We start from the raw sequence: 19,541 nt of genomic DNA on the forward strand, positions 1-19,541 counted from the left end.
TATCTGTCACTACAATACAAAATGTCGACGGAGACAGAGACGCAGGAAAACCAGATCAATCTATTGTTGGTGAAAATGGAGGCACTCGAGAAGGAACTTGAGCGCACGGAGCAGCAGCAGGAGCCGCCCAATGGCAATCCGGAGGAGCAAGTCCGCAAGCTCAGGGCTCACAACTTGCGGGTCAAATATCTGAATACTCAGCGTCGTCGCATCCTGCGCCAGTTGCAGGGCAAGATGCTGCATTATGCGACCCTCGAGGAACGTTTGCACAGACTCGGCGAACTTGTGCTCATTGCAGAGCTCCATTCGGGTGTGAAGAAAATCAATCAGCGTCTGGACAAGATGGTGGAGGACTCAAGGTGCTCCATTTGCCTGTTGCCCTGGACGGAAAATGGAATACATCGCCTGGTCTCGCTCCGTTGTGGCCATTTGTTTGGCAGCAGCTGCATCCACATAGCCATACGGCGCAACCATCGCTGCCCCATCTGCCGGCGACGGGCTCGCCACTTCCACGTGCGCAGGATCTACAGTCCGAGCTTATTGTCTCATTAATTCGACCATCTCAATTTTTGCGTTTTCATTGAAGTTTTCATATGTATGTAAAAACGTTCTTTTATGGTTGATGTTTGTTCAAAATTCAAGTAAAAACATGAAACACCTTAACTATAAACTATTTTTCTTATAAAAAATTTTAATATTATATTTATAATAAAAGAGGATGCATCATATGCTATCCTGTATTATTGATATTCTATTAACATCATGAAACATAGTTTCACATTTTCACTTTCTCTTTCAACTCTCTCTTGAGAAAACTGAAGCTAGACTGGATTTGAACTAGGCCACATTATCCACGGGCAGCGATTCGCCCGATTCACTGAACCAACGCAGGATGCGCAACATCGTTTTGGCGGAGTAGAGGCAAAATGGATATTCGTTGTAGCACAGCTCCGTGCTGCCTCTCAAGGCCAATCCTCGACTGAAGGCGCGACCAATCTTGGCCGGAGCCAGCTCCAGCGATGACTCCAGATAATCCATGAGCAGCTCAGCCTCCGGAACTTTCGCTTCCGCTCCGGACATCAGTTGGCATATCAAGGATTGCAGGCACTCGAAGGGATCTCTCGACAGGATCCTCTTCCAATCGACGGCAGGTGGTGGCCTGTGATCCGCGCCACCACCTCGGCCACCTCTGGCACCATTTCCTCCACCCGAATCTTGGGTCCTTCGCACCCAACCGAGTTCGTGATTCAGGCTGGCCTCTCTCCTGCTCCGGAATAAATTTAGCGCCCCGCTGGCCTGTTGGATGGGTGCAATAACCTGTTGGATCGGCTGAGCGGCCATTCCGGCTAGTTGGGTTATTCCGCGAATGGGTCGGATCTTCACCCAATCCTGGGCGAGCAGATGCATCATGTACATCGCTCCCAGACCGGTGGCAGCTAAGAGCACAATTCTACGGGTTGGTTTAAAGTAAGAACTGTATTTAAGTTTATTAAAATCATATTTGGTTTTTAGAAACACTATTCATTTCCTCACATTTCACCAAATTTTGAGACTAATCATTTCAATGTTAGTTTAGTAAATTAGTTTAAGCACGCACAGTACAAGTTTAACAAACTTCAAAATTGTATAGTGTGTAGATCCTTGTTTTCCACTTTGCCACTCCGCTCACCTGAAACCCATTCCTTAGACTTAATTGCAGTCCTGTCACGTCTTCGCAGCTCGGGCGCCAGTCTTCAAATGGGCGAGATCCGCGAGTGTGGCGCCGTGTTAAAGCCCCAATTGGACGCCAAAAATCGATGGCAGCTCCACTTTGATCGACTGAAACGGCAAGATCGCAAACCCGAAGCCCCGATCCCCAGAAACCGGAACCAGCGGACTTATCATCAAAACAAAGTCCATCCCGCAGCTTTCCGCAATGGCGATGGCGATGACATAATAGCCTCATCCAGTCGAGTTGTCCAGGCAGCTCCTCCTCCTCCGTCTCCTTGCTTTTCTCTTCGCCAACATCTCCATTTGTTTTCCCTTTCATTTGGAGCAAACGGGTTTCTTGTATTTGCGTTTTCGCGGTTTTCTTAACGCAACAAGTTTTCCTTGACTTTGGCGGCGTTGGTGATCCAGTGGTTTTGGTGGCGTTGTCCATGACCATTAAAGTCGGCGGTTAGCGGCAATTTGGCGCCGAGGAAAATGCAGTTGAACCATCCACAAGGCAGTGGGTCAGACGGGTGAAGATTTGGGTCTTTAAGGCTAAAGGGAAATGGATCGAGTTAAGGATCTTATGCAATAGTGACTCAGCGAAATTCAAAGTCGAAATCATGTACGTTAGATAGGTATTTTTAAAAAGAAATTTCGAAAACAATTTATAGTTCTCATTATATAATAATCCTATTCCATAATTTAAGAATGTATGCTGGAGTATCCTAGATGTTATTTGAAAGTCTTTCCAACCATATAAAGTATATATATTCTTGGTCAAGTCTGTGGTCTGTTCGTTTGGGAATCTTGTATCTTTCGAACTATAGAAGCTATCGATATAGCCTAGGAATTTTAGGTTTTCTTGCAGCAGCTCAGCTGCTAAGTAATGGGTATCTGATAGTCAAGACACTTGAAAGTTGCATTCGCGCTTGTTTTAATTTGGGGAATGTCAAATGTATAATGCTTAAAATCAACAAACTTTTATGAAGTTTTAGCTATTTTGTGCCTATATTAAACATTTTTTCAGTACGATTACTAATCAATAGCCACATTTACAAAATATAGCCAAGAACAATTAACCATACTACTTTCGCAACCCATTTTTCTCAACTATAAACACGAGATAACTTTAAAACGACAAATCAAACATGAGGAAAAGCTTTTTCACAAGACCTCTATAAAAGCGACGCCCAACCAACCGAGCGGATTCAGTCGATTTGAGTGAACGTCAGGAGCGGGATCGAACTCTGGACGAAGTTACCAGGAAGCAGTGGATAGCTTACCAACCCGAAAGTCCAGCTCGCAACTCCAGCCAAGATTGCGTAACTGGTAGAAAGTGAAAGCGAAAACATGTTTTATGCGGTCATCTGGATTTTCTGTGCCACTCTGTTGGCCATCTTGTTCGGAGGAGTTCGGAAGCCCAAGCGGTTTCCGCCAGGACCTGTCTGGTATCCCATTGTGGGTAGCGCCCTGCAGGTCTCCCAACTTCGCTGTCGCCTTGGCATGTTTTGCAAGGTGATCGACGTGTTTGCCAGGCAGTATGTGAATCCCTATGGCTTCTTTGGCCTCAAGATTGGCAAGGATAAGGTGGTGATAGCCTATACGAACGATGCCATCAGTGAAATGATGACCAACGAAGATATTGACGGCCGTCCCGATGGCATATTCTATCGCCTGAGAACCTTCAATTCCCGATTGGGCGTGCTTCTAACGGACGGCGAGATGTGGGTGGAGCAGCGTAGATTCATTCTGAGGCATCTGAAGAACTTTGGCTTCGCTAGAAGTGGCATGATGGATATAGTGCACAACGAGGCCACGTGTTTGCTGCAGGACTTGAAGGACAAGGTGCTAAAGTCAGGAGGAAAGCAGACGAGGATTGAAATGCACGACCTAACGAGTGTTTATGTACTGAACACTCTCTGGTGCATGCTGAGCGGTAGAAGATACGAGCCTGGTTCTCCGGAGATTACGGAGCTGCTGGAGACCTTCTTTGAGCTCTTCAAAAACATCGACATGGTGGGCGCTCTTTTCAGCCACTTTCCGCTGCTCCGATTCATAGCTCCCAACTTCTCCGGCTACAATGGTTTCGTGGAGAGTCACAGATCTTTGTATACGTTTATGAGCAAGGAGATCGAGCTGCATCGCCTGACATATAAGAACTACGACGAACCGAGGGATCTGATGGATTCGTATCTCCGTGCCCAGGACGAGGGTAACGATGAGAAGGGCATGTTCAGCGACGAGAGTCTCTTGGCCATTTGCTTGGATATGTTCTTGGCTGGGTCCGAGACCACCAACAAGAGCCTGGGCTTTTGTTTCATGCACTTGGTGCTGCAGCCTGAAATCCAGGAGAGAGCCTTCCAGGAGATCAAGGAGGTAGTGGGTCTGGAGCGCATACCCGAGTGGTCCCGCGACCGCACCAAGTTGCCCTATTGCGAGGCTATCACCTTGGAGGCGGTCAGGATGTTCATGCTCCACACATTCGGCATACCGCATCGAGCTGTCTGCGATACTCGATTGTCGGGATATGAAATTCCAAAGGACACCATGGTCATTGCCTGTTTCAGGGGAATGCTGATCAACCCAGTCGACTTTCCCGATCCAGAGTCATTCAATCCGGATAGATACCTCTTCGATGGCCATCTGAAACTACCTGAGGCCTTCAATCCCTTTGGGTTCGGACGTCATCGCTGCATGGGTGACTTGTTGGGGCGACAGAATCTGTTTATGTTCACGACCACAGTGCTCCAAAACTTCAAGATGGTGGCCATTCCGGGCCAGGTGCCGGAGGAGGTACCGCTCGAGGGAGCCACCGCTGCTGTGAAGCCATATGACATCATGCTGGTGGCTAGAGAGCAGTAATAAGGATTAAGGCTTCTTTCACGTAATGCTTTCAAACTTACCTCGACACGGAATAGGGTTATCAATATTACTGAAACTTCCTGCATCTTCCGTTTAAATCGAAATGTATGTTATGTTATGGATTGGCTGAAATAAGAATTTTCAATTAAAGCCCCTGGCACTTTCTTTCACGTTCAATAAAATATAAATCAGTATATATTACACAATTCTCGTTTACATTGTCTAATTAAACATTTAATTATCAATAGCATTATAATTATTATTGTTCATCTGGTTGTTGATTTGTAGTCTACGAAGTTTTCACTTAGTTCAATTCCACTCGGTTACTGAGCGATTCCAACAGAAGCATTTCATTATGCAGTATACACAAAAGAATGAATGAATATACAAAAATCTAGCGTACAAATAAATATTGCCACACAAATCATCAGTTACACAATGGATTATAATGTATAATGCGAATGGGATTTGGCTTTCTCCTCATTTGTTTGTTATTTAAAGCTATTTGTTTATATGCATACGCTATTGTTAATGGAAAACAATTGTTGCTTCTTCGCCTCGACATCTACATACGTATATAGTTATTAAAAATTGTAATTTGTGTTCTGTTTTCGTTTTGCTTAGTTTTTTTCACGATTTTTCCTTTATAATTCTCACTCTGATCCTGCCGCTAGACACTGGGCTTACATGATCTAGATTTGTGTATAAATATATATATATGCTCGTGTTCGTGTATATAATATTTGTAAAACTCACAAAGCAAGCCAGCCAATTGCCGATAAAACTTTCAACTTAGCTGCATTTCCAAGCACTTCTATTCGTAAAGTAAATCTGCATTTTGATTCGCGAAACTTAAGTATCTGCACCCGTGTGAATGTGGTGATATTTATATATATATTTTCGAATAATATAAAAGTGGGTTGAATTACTATTAATGGTTGGTTGCTGCTGCACAAAACTTTCTTGGTCCGTGATTCCCAACGAGCGAGAGGAAGAGTATGATTATTAATAACATCGATTGGTTAGGACTTAAAATTGTGACGATATGAAATAAATAAAAACGAGTGGGATAGGTCAAGGTCGATGGTCGCCAAACCTTTGGGCAATTTAAGCAATTTTTGACATAGAAATTAATTGTCTAATATCATACTTTTGGTATGGTATTTGCAAAAGATGCTAAGATTTATTTTAAGTATGCATTTGGTTTAGAGACTTTTTAGCTTATTATATGTTTGCACAATGCTTGTGGATTATCGTTTGGAATCGAAATAGTAAACTGTTAAGCTGATACTAGGCCTGTAATCCGTATTTCAAAATGTCTTATATTAACCATAGGTTTTCTCTCAAGTTAATCGACCCATTAGGGCTAGGATATGTTCAGTTCAAAAGTTTAGAATCTAACGGGCGACTAGCAGCATTCGAAATTTGCGCAACGTCAAACTGTGGGAAGCTGACAAAGCTTCACTCTCCCTTCCTTCATGTTACTCACATTGACTAAAACCTAATGAAATTCCCTAAATCATTGCACCATCATTCTCTCTGATTCAGATTTCCCGCCTATCAATTTCTTCGCAATCCGAAGGTGGGCAACTGATGGGCACAACAGCAGGCCACCACGTACAAGATGCCAAAAAAGAAGTTCAGCTTGGCTGTTTGCCGCGGCACCAGGTGCATCGTCTGTTCGTTGCGGAAACGCTTCTCAATCTGGAACGCTTGCGGCAGGGTCACCAGCGGCAGCAGGAACCACAGAGAGTACTTCAAGCCGAAGATGAAGAATAATGAGTAGGGTGCGAAGAGCAGCATGGCATACAGAACGTGCGATGCTGTGCGGCCTATCAAAATGGCGAGCGTTACGATTCCAGCCCGGCGATCGTTGTCCGCATCCCTTGTGTTGTTGCTGTGCAGGATGGCCTCCGTGTTGAGGGCCAAAGGAATCGCATAGCCCATTGTCGTCCAGTCCACATGACCCGTTTGCGACATGAAGGCGAATAGCACAGAGATGGGTCCAAAGAGTATCAGTATAACCAGATCTCCCAGAGCAATATACTTGAAACCAATGCCTCCGGTGTACAGGAAGCTCGAGGACAATCCCCCGAAGTAGATCAGTGCCAGGTGCTCCATTTTCGCCGGACTGAGCACAGCCAGCAACACAAAACCTCCACAGCCAGCCATGTACAGAATGGCGCCCAGCGATACCACCTGCAAATGAACAAATATTTATTATTTATAATTGTGGTGATGATTAAATATGTTGTCATTCCAGTAATTTCATCATATTCCTATTAAATCCATTATAAAATAATTAAATAAAATCAACTGAGAGAATGGTCCTAAAAATTTAAAAGTATTATTGTTTGACTAGTCTCTAATATATTTGCCCTTGATTTAAATTAGTACCTTGCTAATTGCTAGCTATTATTGATATTGTTTTCTCTTCCAAAATGGTTTATGATTTCGGCACGTTTTTTTTTTGGAACGTATATAAAAATAATTTAATTTCTGTTCATCTGAATGGTACACACATACATGGACTGCACTTTGAAACTTGTTAGGTGTTTAAAGTTGTTTTTGATAATTTTAAAAGACAATTTGGAAAATGTTTGCTTTGCCACTGACAAATTTAAATTTAAAAATCACGTTTTGCCATTAAATATTTAGAAGTGTTCGCGAGTTTCTTTGCATATAATGGGATTTTTCGGAATAAAGTATTTGCAAATTAGGAATTTTGTTGGAATTTGTTTAAAATTTGTTGAAAATCATAAATTGAATTTGAACTTGTTTGAAGTTTTAGTTTCCAAGGAGTTGGAGTAAGCTTTACGGCTCTTAAATACGCTCTATGGACGGATCTGCACTCTATTGTCTTAATTGATCCATCCGTTCGATAGCTCACCTCATCCTTGGTGAGTATGTGATCCACCAGCGTGCGGTCGTCGGCTTTCTGCTTGTCAATGCCCTTGATGAAGTCGAAGTAGGTGTTAACGACGTTGCCGGCGCAGTGGACGGTGACCACGGTGAAGGCGGTGAGAAAGAAGGTGGCCAGCGAAAACTCCTCCGCCCACTGGGAGCGGTAGGCCAGGGCTGAGCCGAGCAGCGTTGGAACCAGACTGGCGGACAGCGACCAGGGACGCAGAGCTAGGAGATAGGTTTTCAGTTTCATAAACGTTCCGGATGTGGATGGGTGTCCTGTTAGTCGTCCCCTTAGTGCTACTCCGGCACCTGCACCTGCTGCACGAGCTCCAGCGACGGCTTCCACCTCCTCACCGTCCTCTGTCTTGGTCTTGCCATTCCTGGACAAGTTGCCGTTGGGCAACAGCTGGCTGCGTGTGGCCATGGCAAGCGGCACGGGATAACTGGCACTTTGCGGTGGAGCGAAACGAAACTAGCCACCAGGTATTCGTATTCGTCGGATTGTTTGACCTTGGTCACCTCCTCTCCAGAATTTGTTTACAATAGCTTAAATATTCTATTGTGGCTTCTTGGATGCCGGCACATGCGCTGCCTGCTCTCGATAATCGCTAATATTGTATACACAGCATCTTGCCAGTGGGGAATATATGCGGATATGTATATTATCAGCGGGGGGTGGAGGGCTCAGGTGGTCGGGGTCCCGAAACCACGAAATTTCACCCGTGCAGCTCCCAGTTTCTCACGCTCTCTCTCTCGGTGCCTCTCTCTCTTTTTTCCTCGACCGGTGCGAGGATCGTTCTTCCCGTATGCCTCTCCTTTTCCGGCTGCGTCTTTGCTTTCGGCTACCGTTTCCGGGCTAGTGGATTCGGGCGCGAATCGATTTGGCTTTGCGCTTTTACTTTTAGTTATTTTAATCAAACAAATCAACTGTCACGTCACGTCAGCGCAAAAACGAAAGAAGGTTACACTTTTTCGTTAAAGATGGCAACGCCGTATTGCATGTGCAGCCCTGCATATTCCTACAGTTTTTACTTTAATTTCATAAATGAAACTGTTTGAGGTAATAAGTAATATATATTTACCGCCGATTTTAAGTTAATTTTTTGTTGTTTCGCAAAACAAAATGTGGGTTTTAAATATTTAGGTATTTATCGTTATCAACGCCTTTCAATGTTATTAGTAGTTTAAGTAGCTTACCAAAATATTACTATTTATGCAAAAGATTTGCAGAAATGAATAAAAAATAAAATTCACTCAAACCCGCGAAACAAATTTAATCATATTTGATAGTTTCGATTCACAAGCTAGAGTTACGACTGTACCGTTGCAGCCCTGGTCCCAATCATAGTTTCGTTTCACAAGCTAGAGTTACGACTGTACCGTTGCAGCCCTGGTCCCAATCAGCTGATACGAATTTAAAGCAAAACTTTCGAGCAATTATTTGTTGATTTTTTTTAAAGTCGAAATAAAACATGGACTATAATATACACAAAATTTGCCGAGTTTGCCTGGAGGAACTACATCCTGTAACTTCAATATATAGCACGGATTTTGCTATGATGCCTTCCGTAATGTTGATGCAATGCGCTAAAATAAGAGTGGGTTCTAAAAACACAGTATTTCAATGTTAATTGGCATATGCAAATTGTTTTAGGTTTTCAAAACCGATGGCCTACCCTCGGTGATCTGCAACAACTGTATTTACCGGCTGGGAGTTGCCTTCCACTTCAAGCAGGAATGCGAAAACAGTGATCTCCGGCTACGGCAATATCTGGGCATTCTGGAGTCCTGGCGCCAGGATGCGGCCACCAATACGGACTTTGTGGAGAAGCCGTTGCTTCCGCAGCGCGACAGCGATGAGGAGGAACCGGTGGATGCCAAAGTGAGCAAGAGGCGGTCGCGATATCAAAGGAAACCGCCAGAAGAGCACAAAAAACGGGGGCCCAAACCTGTGCCAAAGATGCCTCACACCTGCTACGAGTGCCACAAAAGCTTCAAGTGCATTGCCCAATTAACACAGCATATAAGAACACATACGGGCGAGAAACCCTACCAATGCAGCTTTTGCATCCAGAGATTCGCCCAGAAGTACAATCTAAAGGTCCACGAAAGAACGCACACGGGCGACAAGCCTTTTCAGTGTGAGATCTGCTCCAAACAGTTTTCCGCGTTGGGCAATTTCCAGGCGCACCAGAAGATTCACTTAGGAGTGCGTGATCAGGTATGCTCGCTATGTCAGAAAGGTTTCTACACTGCCGGGGATCTCTCCAAGCACATGATAACCCATACGGGCATCAAAAACCATCACTGCGATGTCTGCGGCAAGGCTTTCAGCAGGCGAAGAGATATGCGAACGCATAAATTGAAGCTTCATCCTCTGGAGTCCAGTACAAACCATGATATAGTGGACGATGATGATGATGAGGCCATAGACACGGATCCCGTGGGTCTGGACACCCTCGATCACGCCCACTTCAAGTGCCCGGATTGCGACAAGGCATTTGATACGGCGGACAGCCTCAGTCTTCATTTCCGCACACATGCTGCGAATAATAATCTACTGAATTTGCCGTTGCCTCCTGCACCGCCCATGTCGCATCATTACCATCACGATGCACTGCATCATCTCGGCCCTCCGAACCCCGCCACACAAATGGGAATGGCTGCAATGGCTCACATGTTGGCTCCGCCGCCGCCTCCACCGCCAACGCCAAGTGAAGGACGTTACACTATGCTACACCACACGGCAGCGCAAAGACTACATTACTAGAGTATTACTACGAAGATTTATGTTAATCATAATTATTGTTTTAGATTATGTTTTGATATTGAACACTTTTATTTAGTTTGTCTATATAAAATGGAATATTTTGTCATGTTTGCTTTTATATCTTTACAATAAATACATGTAGAAATTTGGCAAGCACAGCTTCTATAAAGATTATTACTTAAATGCAAGAACTAAAATCACTAAAAACTCCTCGCGCATACTTGTCGCATGCGATCGTCGATATAAAAATGTCATTGTTGTATAAACTAAGCTTGATTTGTGTTTTCTGTAGGTAAAAATTGTAGTATCTCAATATTGGTTTGTTTGGTATTGGTATGCATCGTTGGTATCGGCTTGATCCAGTTTGAATATGTATATAAAAAGCTCAAAAATCAATCAGAGAACTATCATAAAATATTGCTTTTGACAACGGCCCGGATTGATTGATCGCAGAGATCGAAACCTCTCTACTTGAGCTTGGCTTTCAGCCACTCCTCGGTGAGTTCGTCTAGTTCGCGTATCTCGTAGACGCGTGTGAGATCTACTTCGCGCTGAAGGGCGCTCTTCGTGCAGGCGTACATCATCTGCAATTCGATCTGAAATAGATAATAGAGAGCTATGAAATATATAATATATTTGAGTATTGCTAAACTCCCACCTGGCTATCCCTGGGTGTGTAGAATATGAAGCACATTGGGTACGAAATGCGCTGATCGTCATGCACCATCTTATACGTATAGATGACATATCGGGGCTGGTGTCCTGGCAATGTGTCCTGCAGCTCGTCCACCGAAATATCGTCGATGAACTCGTCCAGCACCACCGTTTGCTTCTCCCGGTCGACTTTCACTGCAAGGGACAATGGAGTGGTCATACAAACTACATACATATGTTACCATGACAATCAAGGCTTACATATCAAAGCCGCATTATTTTTGCTCTTGCTGAAGCGAAACTTCTTCAATTCCTCCAGAACTTCGTTGCTTATGTCGCATATCTGGTTATCACTCTGTATGAAATCGATATAATTGATTAATTAATTGGAATCCCCAAAGTTATCTGCAAACAACAATCGTCGATTGAAAAACAAAAACACGCCCACACTCTATTAGTCATGTTTTCATTTTGGTAATTGATTTTCGACCTCTTATGCGCTTCTTACCATAACTTTAGCGCTGATGTTTTGGATGCGATCTGTAAAATGGTCTGCACTACAGAATTTTTCGCAGTTAATTGTGGGTGTGCAATATCACTTGTTCTTAAGGAATCGTTTAAATACTGTCGTTTATTCTGAGTTTTGTTTTGTTGTTCCTGCAGTAAGACCGTTCACTGAACGCCAAATAAAATTCTGTGCTCCATCTAAAATATCGTGAAGTGTTGTTAAACGACGTTTCTGATAAATTAAAAAAATAATAACAATATTTGTTAAATGTTTTTTTTTTTCATTAAGATTTTTTCTAACGGTAACATTGGAATTATTTACGGACATTATTAAAAATAATGGAAATGTACTTTTTTTTAGCTTAAGCTGTAATTAAAAAATATGATATTAATATATTTAAAACTTTAATTTTGTATAGTAATTTTAAATCGTTCGTATACGATATTTGGATCATGTTTGTCCTCTCTAGTGGCTGATGGACTCTCAAAAAAGCACCGTTACTTTAGGGCTGTTGCAGCACCGTGTTTTCAACTTAACGTTTAATTGCTAAGCACTTACTTATAAATAGTTAATACTATTATTTATGTGCCTAATGTCGTAGTTACGATGAGTTTGAATTTATATGAGGGCAACATCCTAAATTCCTGCTGGAAAGCAGGAGGCCGCAAGCCGCGGAAATCGGCGTTTGCGCCACTCGATCGAAATGAGATCGCAGATGTGGATGTAGTCGCCTGCTGGTAATTAAATATTAAATATAATTAATTGTTTTAATAAACCAGTAATTTATCTACATTTCAGCAAGCAAATCACCGAATTAATTGATGAAAATGCATTAAGAAATCGCCAGGAGCGATCCAAAGTTTTGGACACAAGAAACAGGCAAAATGTTATTTTCAAGGACATTTCCCGTTTGGTTTTCGGAGTTACGGATATTTTTAGATGCCAAGTGGATCTACTTTTGGGTAAGTATTACACGTAACATTACTACGTGTAATGTTACTACGTAACATTGACATATAATCACGAATTCTTATAGGAGATACGAAGGTATTACTTGAGCAATGTACACGTACCAACTTGGATTACGTTCTCACCACCACAAAATCCGTAATGGTCAACAAATCTGAGATTCGAATCCAACGCAAACGAAAGCGGGTGATCACCAAGAAATCTAAAGTAACAGTATCAAAACGTCCCAGACTGCAGGAATCGGAACTGTTGGATGAATTCTCACAGGAATACTACGAGCAGATGCTATCCGAATGCCAGGTGTGGCAATCGGAGTGCACACAACAGGTGGTGGAGGACCTGGACGAGGTTGGTCGCCAAGATACTGTTGGACTTCTTCCTTATATGATTTCATTTTTCGCCAACAGTCTATTGAACTACCTCGGAGCTGCACGCAGTCAAAGTCGTATCATTCTATTACAATCACCGAAGATATTAAACTTCCCGAAGATCATAGCTTAATTATGCCATCAAATGGTTTTGGCGAAGCCGAGGGTGCGGACTTAACCATTTTTCAAGAGCTTTACCCCAAAGACAGCACAAGGAACTCACGTAAGAAATTCTCGATTCAATTGAAAATGTAATAAACTATTATTTTGTATTATAGTAAAGCGACACTCAATAGCTCAGGATCCAACTGACATCTTACCGGTTAAAATGCCCAGATTGGATGATTGGGATGTTTTCCAAGCTGACAATGCTATCATGACCCAAATCTTTCCGCATAACATTGAACCAGCTGAAGTAACTCAAATAGTTTGTGAGCCGACGTTGCCCTCAGATTTAAATTCTTTTGAAGAAATAACATTTAGCAAGCCGAAGAATAAGAAAAGAAAGCTTATAGTAGACAAACGAATTGAATACACCCGGATGCAGCTGGTGAAGCATAGACAGAAATATATGGAAGAATACATTTCAAGGGAAGTGATAGTGCCAAAACCATCGGATTTACCGAAATCCCCCAAGGAACTTCTGTGTAAACTGAATAGCAAGTAGGACCTTTATTCAGTTTGTTATTTAAAACTTTTTAATTTTTCGATGTAGTGTAAGTTTTTCAGCTCTTCAGAACCACTCCGGCCCTAAGCTCAGTAATGAAGAAATGGAATTCGAGGCTGAAAACACACTGAGAACAATATTTGGCCGCGAGTTTACCGATAATCTTTCGAAGGAGATATTTGTACGACCATCTCAGGCTACAAAATGTGGAAATAAAGAAGCACATATCTATCAGCCCGAACCGCTTGAAGTGGAAGACTATGTGCAACCTCAACTGCAGCAGCCTGATGAAGTAAATGAAAATTATAATAATAACGAAATAAATGAGCACGGCATATACTGTGAGGATAATAATGCTAGTAAGTTAAGTCAATGTTTAGAACATGCTATCGTAAATAAAATATAATCTCATTGCAGATACCTACAGCGTAATGATGAGTCTCTTAAACATTTGGCGTAATAATCCGAAAATCACGGGAATCGATGCCATTGATTTTATGAAAACGTTTGATGGTCGCATCAAGGTTTCGTTAGCCTTTCTCCATTTGTTGTGTGAGTTCGAAAAAGAACAAAATGTGTGTTGGAAATAACGTATAACTTGAACTTTCAGATCTTGTTCGAGACCGTTTTATAGAGATATCAAAGCGAGCTAATTCGCTGGAAATGTACCAGATTACTCTTGGCAAAGAGTCCGCTAAGCTAATAGACAATCTTATGCTGAGTGAGACTCTGTGAATATTTTATAGTTAGTTGTTTTCAAGATTATCAAACTCACTTTGTAGATGATATGTTGGTCGACGATCTTGCACATTTTTTGTTGTTTTGTTTTCTGTTGTTACTATTGTGTTATCGTAGTTATAAGTTGAGCCAATCTCTAAACTAGGTGGCTTTAAATTACTCTTTTTCCATACGATCTTGTGGTATAATTGAGCAACGATGTCCTGGATAAATCGTTTCATTTCAAGAATATAAGAATTCTATAGATGTAACTTTTTGCTGTCTATCAAAAATGTTCTTTTTCGTATTAACTTTCAAAGTTTCGTTGTACCCATTAAAAGTCGTTAGCTATCTTTGTTACTATTACGTTATCGTAGCTATAATTCATTAACATTTGGAGTAATTCTCTAAACCGTAATTGTTGTCTTTGTTACAAAATCTCAATTTCTCTGACAACACCAAAAAATAAACAAGTTACAAAAACAAAAGGAATACAGAGTGTTTGGCACAATTGCTTAAATTCCGATCTGCTGAGCCAGACCCGAATAGATGTGCAGCGTGCAGAATCCAATGACGGCCGCCACCAGCGCTTTAACAGCCACCGTCAGCCAAGGTCCAATGGTCAGAATGTGGAGCATGCCCTCCAGCCAGACGCCTTTGAAGACAGTCACCGCCAGAAGCAGACTAACCAGCGGCTTTAATGCCTTGTTCAAATCGTGACGGGTGAAGAGCCAGATCAGGGTGGCCGTGGTGATGTGCTGCACCAGAAGCACGTTCGACTCCAGACACTTGAGTATGTAGATCCAGCTGAACTCGGTGCCTCGGGCACCCACCCACAGCATGATACCTCGGGAAAGAATCACTTCGGCGGTGGCCCCTGCGGAAGTATACGAAAATATTTAGTTTTTACTGAATCTTTGGGAGTTGCCATACATATATGGGTTGGGATATTAAAGGTTGACCAGGCATTGGCTCTTGTAACATTAATATATCTAAGCAGAGCACTTTTCAAACTTTAAAAACCACCCTCATCATGAGTTTAATTAAGTTGGTTCGTTCAACCTACATCCAAGTCCAGCCGTTATGAGCTTTGAGTGGCCCTTGCCGGGTATGCGACTCAAGATTAGGGCGAATCCAAGCAGATCGGCGATGTCCATGCTGCAGCGTAGGATCTCCTGCAAACCAGAGAAACCACAACATGACCTTAATAATTGGGTTAAGGTAAACACAGATAAGCACACGCACCGCAAAGAAGTTGAACTCGCCGCTGGAGGATGGAGCGTCCGAGTAGAAGAATGTGGCCAGCACCAGCATCTTGACGAGCTGTGTGAATATATAAATGCCTCCCGCCTGCACGCACTTCCAGAAGGCTCCATATTCTGATCTGTGAATAAAAAATAAACCGGGAAAGTTTACAAATAGTTTTTTATTGACCTGGTAGAGCTGCGGACTTGGCAGTCGGCAAATCACCAGAAACCAGGAGGAAACTCACAGGCCGGAGTATTTGTAGGTGAAATAGTACGGCGTCAGCAGGGCCACGCAATTTCCAAAGTGATACAGTGTCATTTTCTTTGATAAACTATGGCTATTTTATTTTAGCTTAATTAAGAGAAGAATTAAAAGTTGAAAAGAAAAAAACTAGCGTTGCTCGCCGTGGGTTATCGATATGTGCTTAACAGGGCTGACGGCATGGAATGCAGACCATAAAAAACAAGCTAGTTTTTTAAGCAATATTTTAAAAAGCAATAAATATTTTAAAAATTCTGCATTTAAAAACTTATAATTAAAATATTGGAAAACTTGTGTCTTTCCGAACGAAAAGAAGTAGCAACTTCTTTAATCTCTTTCGTGCCTATCGATAGTTTCTAAATATCAACACGTCATCGTAATCTATCATCTGGAGGTGTGTTCGTGTATGTGAGAAGTGTGTGTGTGTGTGCGTTCGAGTGAGTTTTCTGCAACCTTTAGCAATTATTATAAATTTTTTGACAAAACCAATTGGAAATACTTGAACGGTGACCAAATTTTACCTTGTTTAGGACACACAAACCCGCCAGCTAAGTGACGACCCAAACAACGAACGGTAAACCAGTGCATCAAAGAAGAAAAACAAAGGGGAAATTTTCGCAAAGAAAAGTCCAACAGATCATTTCGTTCGTGTGCATATGAAAAACAGCAACGTCAACTCCCTGGTACAAGCTGCAATCTGAAATGAGATGCAAACCCGAAGACGCGTTCATCAAACGGACCAGCAGGATTACAGCAGCAGCAGTACCTATACCATTCAAGAGGATCAACAGGGAGGAGCAGGCGCAGGATCTGTGGGCACGGGAACAGCTGGCGGATCGGTAGGACTATTAGCACAGTCCCTGGTTCCACCACCAACTGGTCACGAGGCGACCATCCACATTGGAGACAACCACCAGTTGGGCGATTCCATTTCCACTCCCGATTACTCCGACGACAAGTACGGCAAGGCGGCCCGCCAGTGGAACCTACGCGCCTTCTCGGGCCACGCACTGCGCACTTTAAGTGCCGCTGCCGCCGTGGTCACCGGCAATCAACCGGGCAACAATAACGATAGCCAAAGCAACTATAGCTACCCCGCTTCCATTCCGACTAGTTCACAGTTTTACCAATCGAAGGAGGAGCCGCAGGAACCGGAACCCGAACCAGAAATATTCGTCATGGCCGCACGCGATCGAACGGGCGAGTTCGCCAACGCGATTCGTTCTCTGCAGGCTCGAAACATCACCCGTGCAGTCAATATACGCGATCCCCGCAAAGCCAAGCAGGTTCAGAGCTACTCGGAGTTCATGATGGTCGCCAGGTTTATCGGCAAGAACATAGCCAGCACCTACGCCAAACTGGAGAAGCTCACAATGTGTAAGTACATGGTTTGTTAACCGCTTCAAATCAAATTCGTATTATTCAAAACTTTAAAATTCCCATCTTCGTTTTAGTGGCCAAAAAGAAGAGCTTATTTGATGACAGACCGCAGGAGATTCAGGAGCTGACTTATATCATCAAAGGCGACCTAAATGCCTTAAACCAACAAATTGCCCGACTGCAGGACATCTCCAAGGATCAGCGGCGTCACACAAACGGCAAGCATTTGGTGTCACATTCCTCTAACATGGTACTAGCCCTGCAATCGAAGCTGGCCAGCATGAGCACGGACTTTAAGCAAATCCTGGAGGTGCGCACAGAGAACCTCAAGCAGCAGAAGACGCGTCGGGATCAGTTTAGCCAGGGACCAGGTCCGTTGGCCGCACACACCGTCTCCCCTTCGACAGCCAAGCAGGGATCCTTGCTTCTCAGCGAGGAAAACCAAGCGGTCAGCATAGATATGGGGAGCAGCGATACCACACCACTCCTATCAACCCAGACACAGATGGCCATCTACGATGATTCCGATAATTACGTCCAGCAGCGGGCGGAAACCATGCAAAATATAGAATCTACCATCGTTGAGCTTGGTGGAATATTCCAGCAGTTGGCGCATATGGTTAAGGAGCAGGAAGAAATCGTGGAGCGTATTGACACAAATGTGGCGGATGCGGAATTAAATATTGAGGCTGCCCATGGGGAGATCCTGAAATACTTTCAGTCCGTCTCCAAAAACCGCTGGCTGATGATCAAAATCTTCGGCGTTCTCATATTCTTCTTCTTGTTCTTCGTTGTTTTTATGTCTTAATCAAACGCCAGTTGCCCATTAAAAGCCCCATGTACCTATCCATGTAAACAGCATTTTAATTTAATCAAGATTCAATCACAATATTGTTTATTCCAAGCTGTGGCCTCCCGAAACGATTGTAAAATAAAGTTATAAATACGTTCTAAAGCAAAATACATTTATTTTAGAATGTGGTTCTTTGGTGAATATTTCGTATAAAAAATGATTCCATTCTAATGGAAACTCTAAAATTAAAGATAATTTCCAAAATTTAAAGCGGATTGATAAATATGTTTGCTGATGCAAGAAACTTGTATATTACCTTAAATAAAATGTGTAATGCAAGTATCAAATTGGTGACTATATCTATGCCTGCTGATAAGGTTTAAGTACCCTTTCATAATCTTTATTATCTTAAGTGCTCGTTGCTCCATGTTCGTCGCTTTCAGCCAAAGATTCCGCTGTCCCTCATGCTAAACAGAAAAATGAAAATTTGTTACATTGATTCGACTTTTATTTAATGCTTAAAATCCAACTACACCAAAGATGCCAAATGCAAAAAATAATCAAAATAAAAACATGTTACAATCTCGTACTGCAGAAAAGTATTACAAATTGTATAAAAAAACAAAGCTACAAGATGTCTTTATGGATTTACACTAGAATTTACAAGTGAAGTATTGTTCGCGGTTGATGATGGGGACTCTTCCCCAAAAAAGGAAGTCTTCTACCCGAGTTTAGACAACTAATACACGACGCGGTGCGTTGGCGCCAACACTGAGATCCCCAGGCAAGAGCTTGCCTATGTCGAGATGAGCGAATAAACCATGCTAAAATTAGCAATTAGAAACGTTAGACAAATGAGGACCCTGGCCACAATGAATCTCAATTAGACTTACCCGTATATGTAGTAGAAGAAGCTGATCAGATAGACGGCCAGTTTTATCCAACCCTCACGCATGTTCCGGGATAGAGTGTCGGTTTTCAGGACCGTGGTGGGATCATAAAGTCCGGGTCCCGACATCACAGGGCGGTTTTTGTAACTGAAAGCGGTAGGGGTATACAAAGTATGAGCATAGTGGTTATGTTGGACTTGGGTGAATCTGATTTATTTACATATTCCCATTATATCACACGGTCAAATGAGTCACTTACCGCCAAATATGATAGGCTATGAGGGGTATGTTGATGCATAGCGAAAACCATTCGCCGCAGAACAAGAAGAGCAAGTTCAGGAAGATGTGCAGAAGGTACTCGGGCAAAACCAGCTGAAATACCAACACATTAATTACAGGGCGCACTGTGGGTGTTGACACCAAGTTTACTGACCGGATTGAGGCTATTGCACTGATCAATTGGATTCTTATAATCCGTTTTCAGTTCGTCGAATGCAATGACATGAAATATGGCGAAAAATATCAAGAATGCATCCCCGATCAGGGCCACTATGTACGTGAAGGCGGTGAAGTTGAAGGCCATCTTCTAAAGTCGCTCGAGCACGTCTTGCAGGTGCTAATCACAGTGACTTGCTAATTATTCTCGTAAAATTCGGCTTTGCAATTGTAGCGCTGGGACTCACTTGTTTTTTTTTACAAGGGCGGCGATGATGACAGCTGTGCGCCAGGGATGCACTAATTCAAACGATCAGGCAGCACAGATGTACGGTCACATTGCAAATGAGGCTAATATATAATCAGCTATCAGTTATAAATCAAAAATAATTTATTTTGAAGAAGCAATTTTAATTTGTA

The 19,541-nt window shown here is 42.7% G+C and overlaps 10 protein-coding genes across 12 annotated transcripts; 5 read left to right on the forward strand and 5 right to left on the reverse strand.

The window, feature by feature from the left end:
• The first annotated feature begins 4 nt into the window (after positions 1 to 4).
• On the forward strand, positions 5 to 662 carry LOC117142565 (E3 ubiquitin-protein ligase RNF4). Its single transcript, XM_033306658.1, has one exon. The coding sequence runs from the start codon at positions 22 to 24 to the stop codon at positions 550 to 552; it is 531 nt and encodes a 176-aa protein (XP_033162549.1). The 5' UTR covers positions 5 to 21; the 3' UTR covers positions 553 to 662.
• On the reverse strand, positions 662 to 2,918 carry LOC117142440. 2 transcript variants are annotated; one of them, XM_033306536.1, is made up of 2 exons: positions 1,670 to 2,918; positions 662 to 1,450 (listed from the first exon to the last, which is right to left on the reverse strand). In XM_033306536.1, the coding sequence occupies exons 1-2, from the start codon at positions 1,678 to 1,680 to the stop codon at positions 838 to 840; spliced, it is 624 nt and encodes a 207-aa protein (XP_033162427.1). In that variant the 5' UTR covers positions 1,681 to 2,918; the 3' UTR covers positions 662 to 837. The 2 variants fall into 2 exon arrangements, with proteins under 2 accessions (XP_033162427.1, XP_033162337.1); XM_033306446.1 differs by having other exon boundaries at positions 662 to 1,474.
• Positions 2,919 to 3,017: 99 nt separating this feature from the next.
• On the forward strand, positions 3,018 to 4,602 carry LOC117142278 (probable cytochrome P450 303a1). The gene has a single exon (XM_033306197.1). The coding sequence runs from the start codon at positions 3,043 to 3,045 to the stop codon at positions 4,552 to 4,554; it is 1,512 nt and encodes a 503-aa protein (XP_033162088.1). The 5' UTR covers positions 3,018 to 3,042; the 3' UTR covers positions 4,555 to 4,602.
• A 148-nt stretch (positions 4,603 to 4,750) lies between these two features.
• On the reverse strand, positions 4,751 to 8,422 carry LOC117142358 (ubiA prenyltransferase domain-containing protein 1 homolog). The gene is made up of 2 exons (XM_033306323.1): positions 7,445 to 8,422; positions 4,751 to 6,753 (listed from the first exon to the last, which is right to left on the reverse strand). The coding sequence occupies exons 1-2, from the start codon at positions 7,883 to 7,885 to the stop codon at positions 6,115 to 6,117; spliced, it is 1,080 nt and encodes a 359-aa protein (XP_033162214.1). The 5' UTR covers positions 7,886 to 8,422; the 3' UTR covers positions 4,751 to 6,114.
• A 511-nt stretch (positions 8,423 to 8,933) lies between these two features.
• On the forward strand, positions 8,934 to 10,389 carry LOC117149967 (zinc finger protein OZF). The gene is made up of 2 exons (XM_033316864.1): positions 8,934 to 9,059; positions 9,116 to 10,389. The coding sequence occupies exons 1-2, from the start codon at positions 8,934 to 8,936 to the stop codon at positions 10,229 to 10,231; spliced, it is 1,242 nt and encodes a 413-aa protein (XP_033172755.1). The 3' UTR covers positions 10,232 to 10,389.
• Positions 10,264 to 11,569, reverse strand: LOC117149976 (glia maturation factor beta). Its single transcript, XM_033316870.1, has 4 exons — positions 11,394 to 11,569; positions 11,147 to 11,240; positions 10,890 to 11,080; positions 10,264 to 10,827 (listed from the first exon to the last, which is right to left on the reverse strand). The coding sequence occupies exons 1-4, from the start codon at positions 11,394 to 11,396 to the stop codon at positions 10,699 to 10,701; spliced, it is 417 nt and encodes a 138-aa protein (XP_033172761.1). The 5' UTR covers positions 11,397 to 11,569; the 3' UTR covers positions 10,264 to 10,698.
• A 325-nt stretch (positions 11,570 to 11,894) lies between these two features.
• Positions 11,895 to 14,376, forward strand: LOC117150350. Its single transcript, XM_033317201.1, has 8 exons — positions 11,895 to 12,130; positions 12,192 to 12,355; positions 12,430 to 12,710; positions 12,770 to 12,953; positions 13,009 to 13,393; positions 13,446 to 13,756; positions 13,815 to 13,949; positions 14,008 to 14,376. Exons 1-8 carry the CDS (start codon positions 12,000 to 12,002, stop codon positions 14,130 to 14,132), a joined length of 1,716 nt encoding a protein of 571 aa, XP_033173092.1. The 5' UTR covers positions 11,895 to 11,999; the 3' UTR covers positions 14,133 to 14,376.
• An 87-nt stretch (positions 14,377 to 14,463) lies between these two features.
• LOC117150351 (transmembrane protein 147) lies at positions 14,464 to 15,777 on the reverse strand. The gene is made up of 4 exons (XM_033317202.1): positions 15,607 to 15,777; positions 15,360 to 15,498; positions 15,181 to 15,289; positions 14,464 to 14,991 (listed from the first exon to the last, which is right to left on the reverse strand). Exons 1-4 carry the CDS (start codon positions 15,678 to 15,680, stop codon positions 14,630 to 14,632), a joined length of 684 nt encoding a protein of 227 aa, XP_033173093.1. The 5' UTR covers positions 15,681 to 15,777; the 3' UTR covers positions 14,464 to 14,629.
• Positions 15,778 to 16,009: 232 nt separating this feature from the next.
• LOC117150505 (syntaxin-5) lies at positions 16,010 to 17,964 on the forward strand. 2 transcript variants are annotated; one of them, XM_033317411.1, is made up of 3 exons: positions 16,010 to 16,060; positions 16,154 to 17,000; positions 17,078 to 17,811. In XM_033317411.1, the coding sequence occupies exons 2-3, from the start codon at positions 16,331 to 16,333 to the stop codon at positions 17,809 to 17,811; spliced, it is 1,404 nt and encodes a 467-aa protein (XP_033173302.1). In that variant the 5' UTR covers positions 16,010 to 16,060; positions 16,154 to 16,330. The 2 variants fall into 2 exon arrangements, with proteins under 2 accessions (XP_033173302.1, XP_033173303.1); XM_033317412.1 differs by lacking the exon at positions 16,010 to 16,060 and having other exon boundaries at positions 16,331 to 17,000; positions 17,078 to 17,964.
• Positions 17,965 to 18,282: 318 nt separating this feature from the next.
• LOC117150509 (protein cornichon) lies at positions 18,283 to 19,401 on the reverse strand. The gene is made up of 4 exons (XM_033317415.1): positions 19,120 to 19,401; positions 18,946 to 19,058; positions 18,690 to 18,833; positions 18,283 to 18,620 (listed from the first exon to the last, which is right to left on the reverse strand). The coding sequence occupies exons 1-4, from the start codon at positions 19,267 to 19,269 to the stop codon at positions 18,593 to 18,595; spliced, it is 435 nt and encodes a 144-aa protein (XP_033173306.1). The 5' UTR covers positions 19,270 to 19,401; the 3' UTR covers positions 18,283 to 18,592.
• Between the last annotated feature and the right edge of the window lie 140 nt (positions 19,402 to 19,541).

The sequence above is a fragment of the Drosophila mauritiana genome, chromosome 2L, assembly GCF_004382145.1.
Source record: "Drosophila mauritiana strain mau12 chromosome 2L, ASM438214v1, whole genome shotgun sequence".
Taxonomy (NCBI): Eukaryota; Metazoa; Arthropoda; class Insecta; order Diptera; family Drosophilidae; genus Drosophila; species Drosophila mauritiana.

What these genes read in the sequence shown, in the direction of transcription:
- LOC117142358 (XM_033306323.1), bottom strand. Translation starts at nt 7,885, where the DNA reads ATGGCCACACGCAGCCAGCTGTTGCCCAACGGCAACTTGTCCAGGAAT. An exon ending in ACATACTCACCAAGGATGAG is followed by an intron (nt 6,754 to 7,444) that starts GTGAGCTATCGA and finishes GTTCATTTGCAG; the next exon opens with GTGGTATCGCTGGGCGCCAT.
- LOC117150351 (XM_033317202.1), bottom strand. Translation starts at nt 15,680, where the DNA reads ATGACACTGTATCACTTTGGAAATTGCGTGGCCCTGCTGACGCCGTAC. An exon ending in ACCTACAAATACTCCGGCCT is followed by an intron (nt 15,499 to 15,606) that starts GTGAGTTTCCTC and finishes TTTTATTCACAG; the next exon opens with ATCAGAATATGGAGCCTTCT. An exon ending in CATAACGGCTGGACTTGGAT is followed by an intron (nt 14,992 to 15,180) that starts GTAGGTTGAACG and finishes ATACTTCCGCAG; the next exon opens with GGGCCACCGCCGAAGTGATT.
- LOC117142565 (XM_033306658.1), top strand. Translation starts at nt 22, where the DNA reads ATGTCGACGGAGACAGAGACGCAGGAAAACCAGATCAATCTATTGTTG.
- LOC117142278 (XM_033306197.1), top strand. Translation starts at nt 3,043, where the DNA reads ATGTTTTATGCGGTCATCTGGATTTTCTGTGCCACTCTGTTGGCCATC.
- LOC117150505 (XM_033317411.1), top strand. Translation starts at nt 16,331, where the DNA reads ATGCAAACCCGAAGACGCGTTCATCAAACGGACCAGCAGGATTACAGC. An exon ending in ACTGGAGAAGCTCACAATGT is followed by an intron (nt 17,001 to 17,077) that starts GTAAGTACATGG and finishes TCTTCGTTTTAG; the next exon opens with TGGCCAAAAAGAAGAGCTTA.
- LOC117149976 (XM_033316870.1), bottom strand. An exon ending in AAATAATGCGGCTTTGATAT is followed by an intron (nt 11,081 to 11,146) that starts GTAAGCCTTGAT and finishes TGTCCCTTGCAG; the next exon opens with TGAAAGTCGACCGGGAGAAG. An exon ending in ACACACCCAGGGATAGCCAG is followed by an intron (nt 10,828 to 10,889) that starts GTGGGAGTTTAG and finishes TATCTATTTCAG; the next exon opens with ATCGAATTGCAGATGATGTA.
- LOC117150350 (XM_033317201.1), top strand. Translation starts at nt 12,000, where the DNA reads ATGAGTTTGAATTTATATGAGGGCAACATCCTAAATTCCTGCTGGAAA. An exon ending in GTGGATGTAGTCGCCTGCTG is followed by an intron (nt 12,131 to 12,191) that starts GTAATTAAATAT and finishes TCTACATTTCAG; the next exon opens with CAAGCAAATCACCGAATTAA. An exon ending in CTGTGTAAACTGAATAGCAA is followed by an intron (nt 13,394 to 13,445) that starts GTAGGACCTTTA and finishes TTTTCGATGTAG; the next exon opens with TGTAAGTTTTTCAGCTCTTC.
- LOC117150509 (XM_033317415.1), bottom strand. Translation starts at nt 19,269, where the DNA reads ATGGCCTTCAACTTCACCGCCTTCACGTACATAGTGGCCCTGATCGGG. An exon ending in AGTGCAATAGCCTCAATCCG is followed by an intron (nt 19,059 to 19,119) that starts GTCAGTAAACTT and finishes TTGGTATTTCAG; the next exon opens with CTGGTTTTGCCCGAGTACCT. An exon ending in ATAGCCTATCATATTTGGCG is followed by an intron (nt 18,834 to 18,945) that starts GTAAGTGACTCA and finishes TACCGCTTTCAG; the next exon opens with TTACAAAAACCGCCCTGTGA.
- LOC117149967 (XM_033316864.1), top strand. Translation starts at nt 8,934, where the DNA reads ATGGACTATAATATACACAAAATTTGCCGAGTTTGCCTGGAGGAACTA. An exon ending in TGCAATGCGCTAAAATAAGA is followed by an intron (nt 9,060 to 9,115) that starts GTGGGTTCTAAA and finishes AAATTGTTTTAG; the next exon opens with GTTTTCAAAACCGATGGCCT.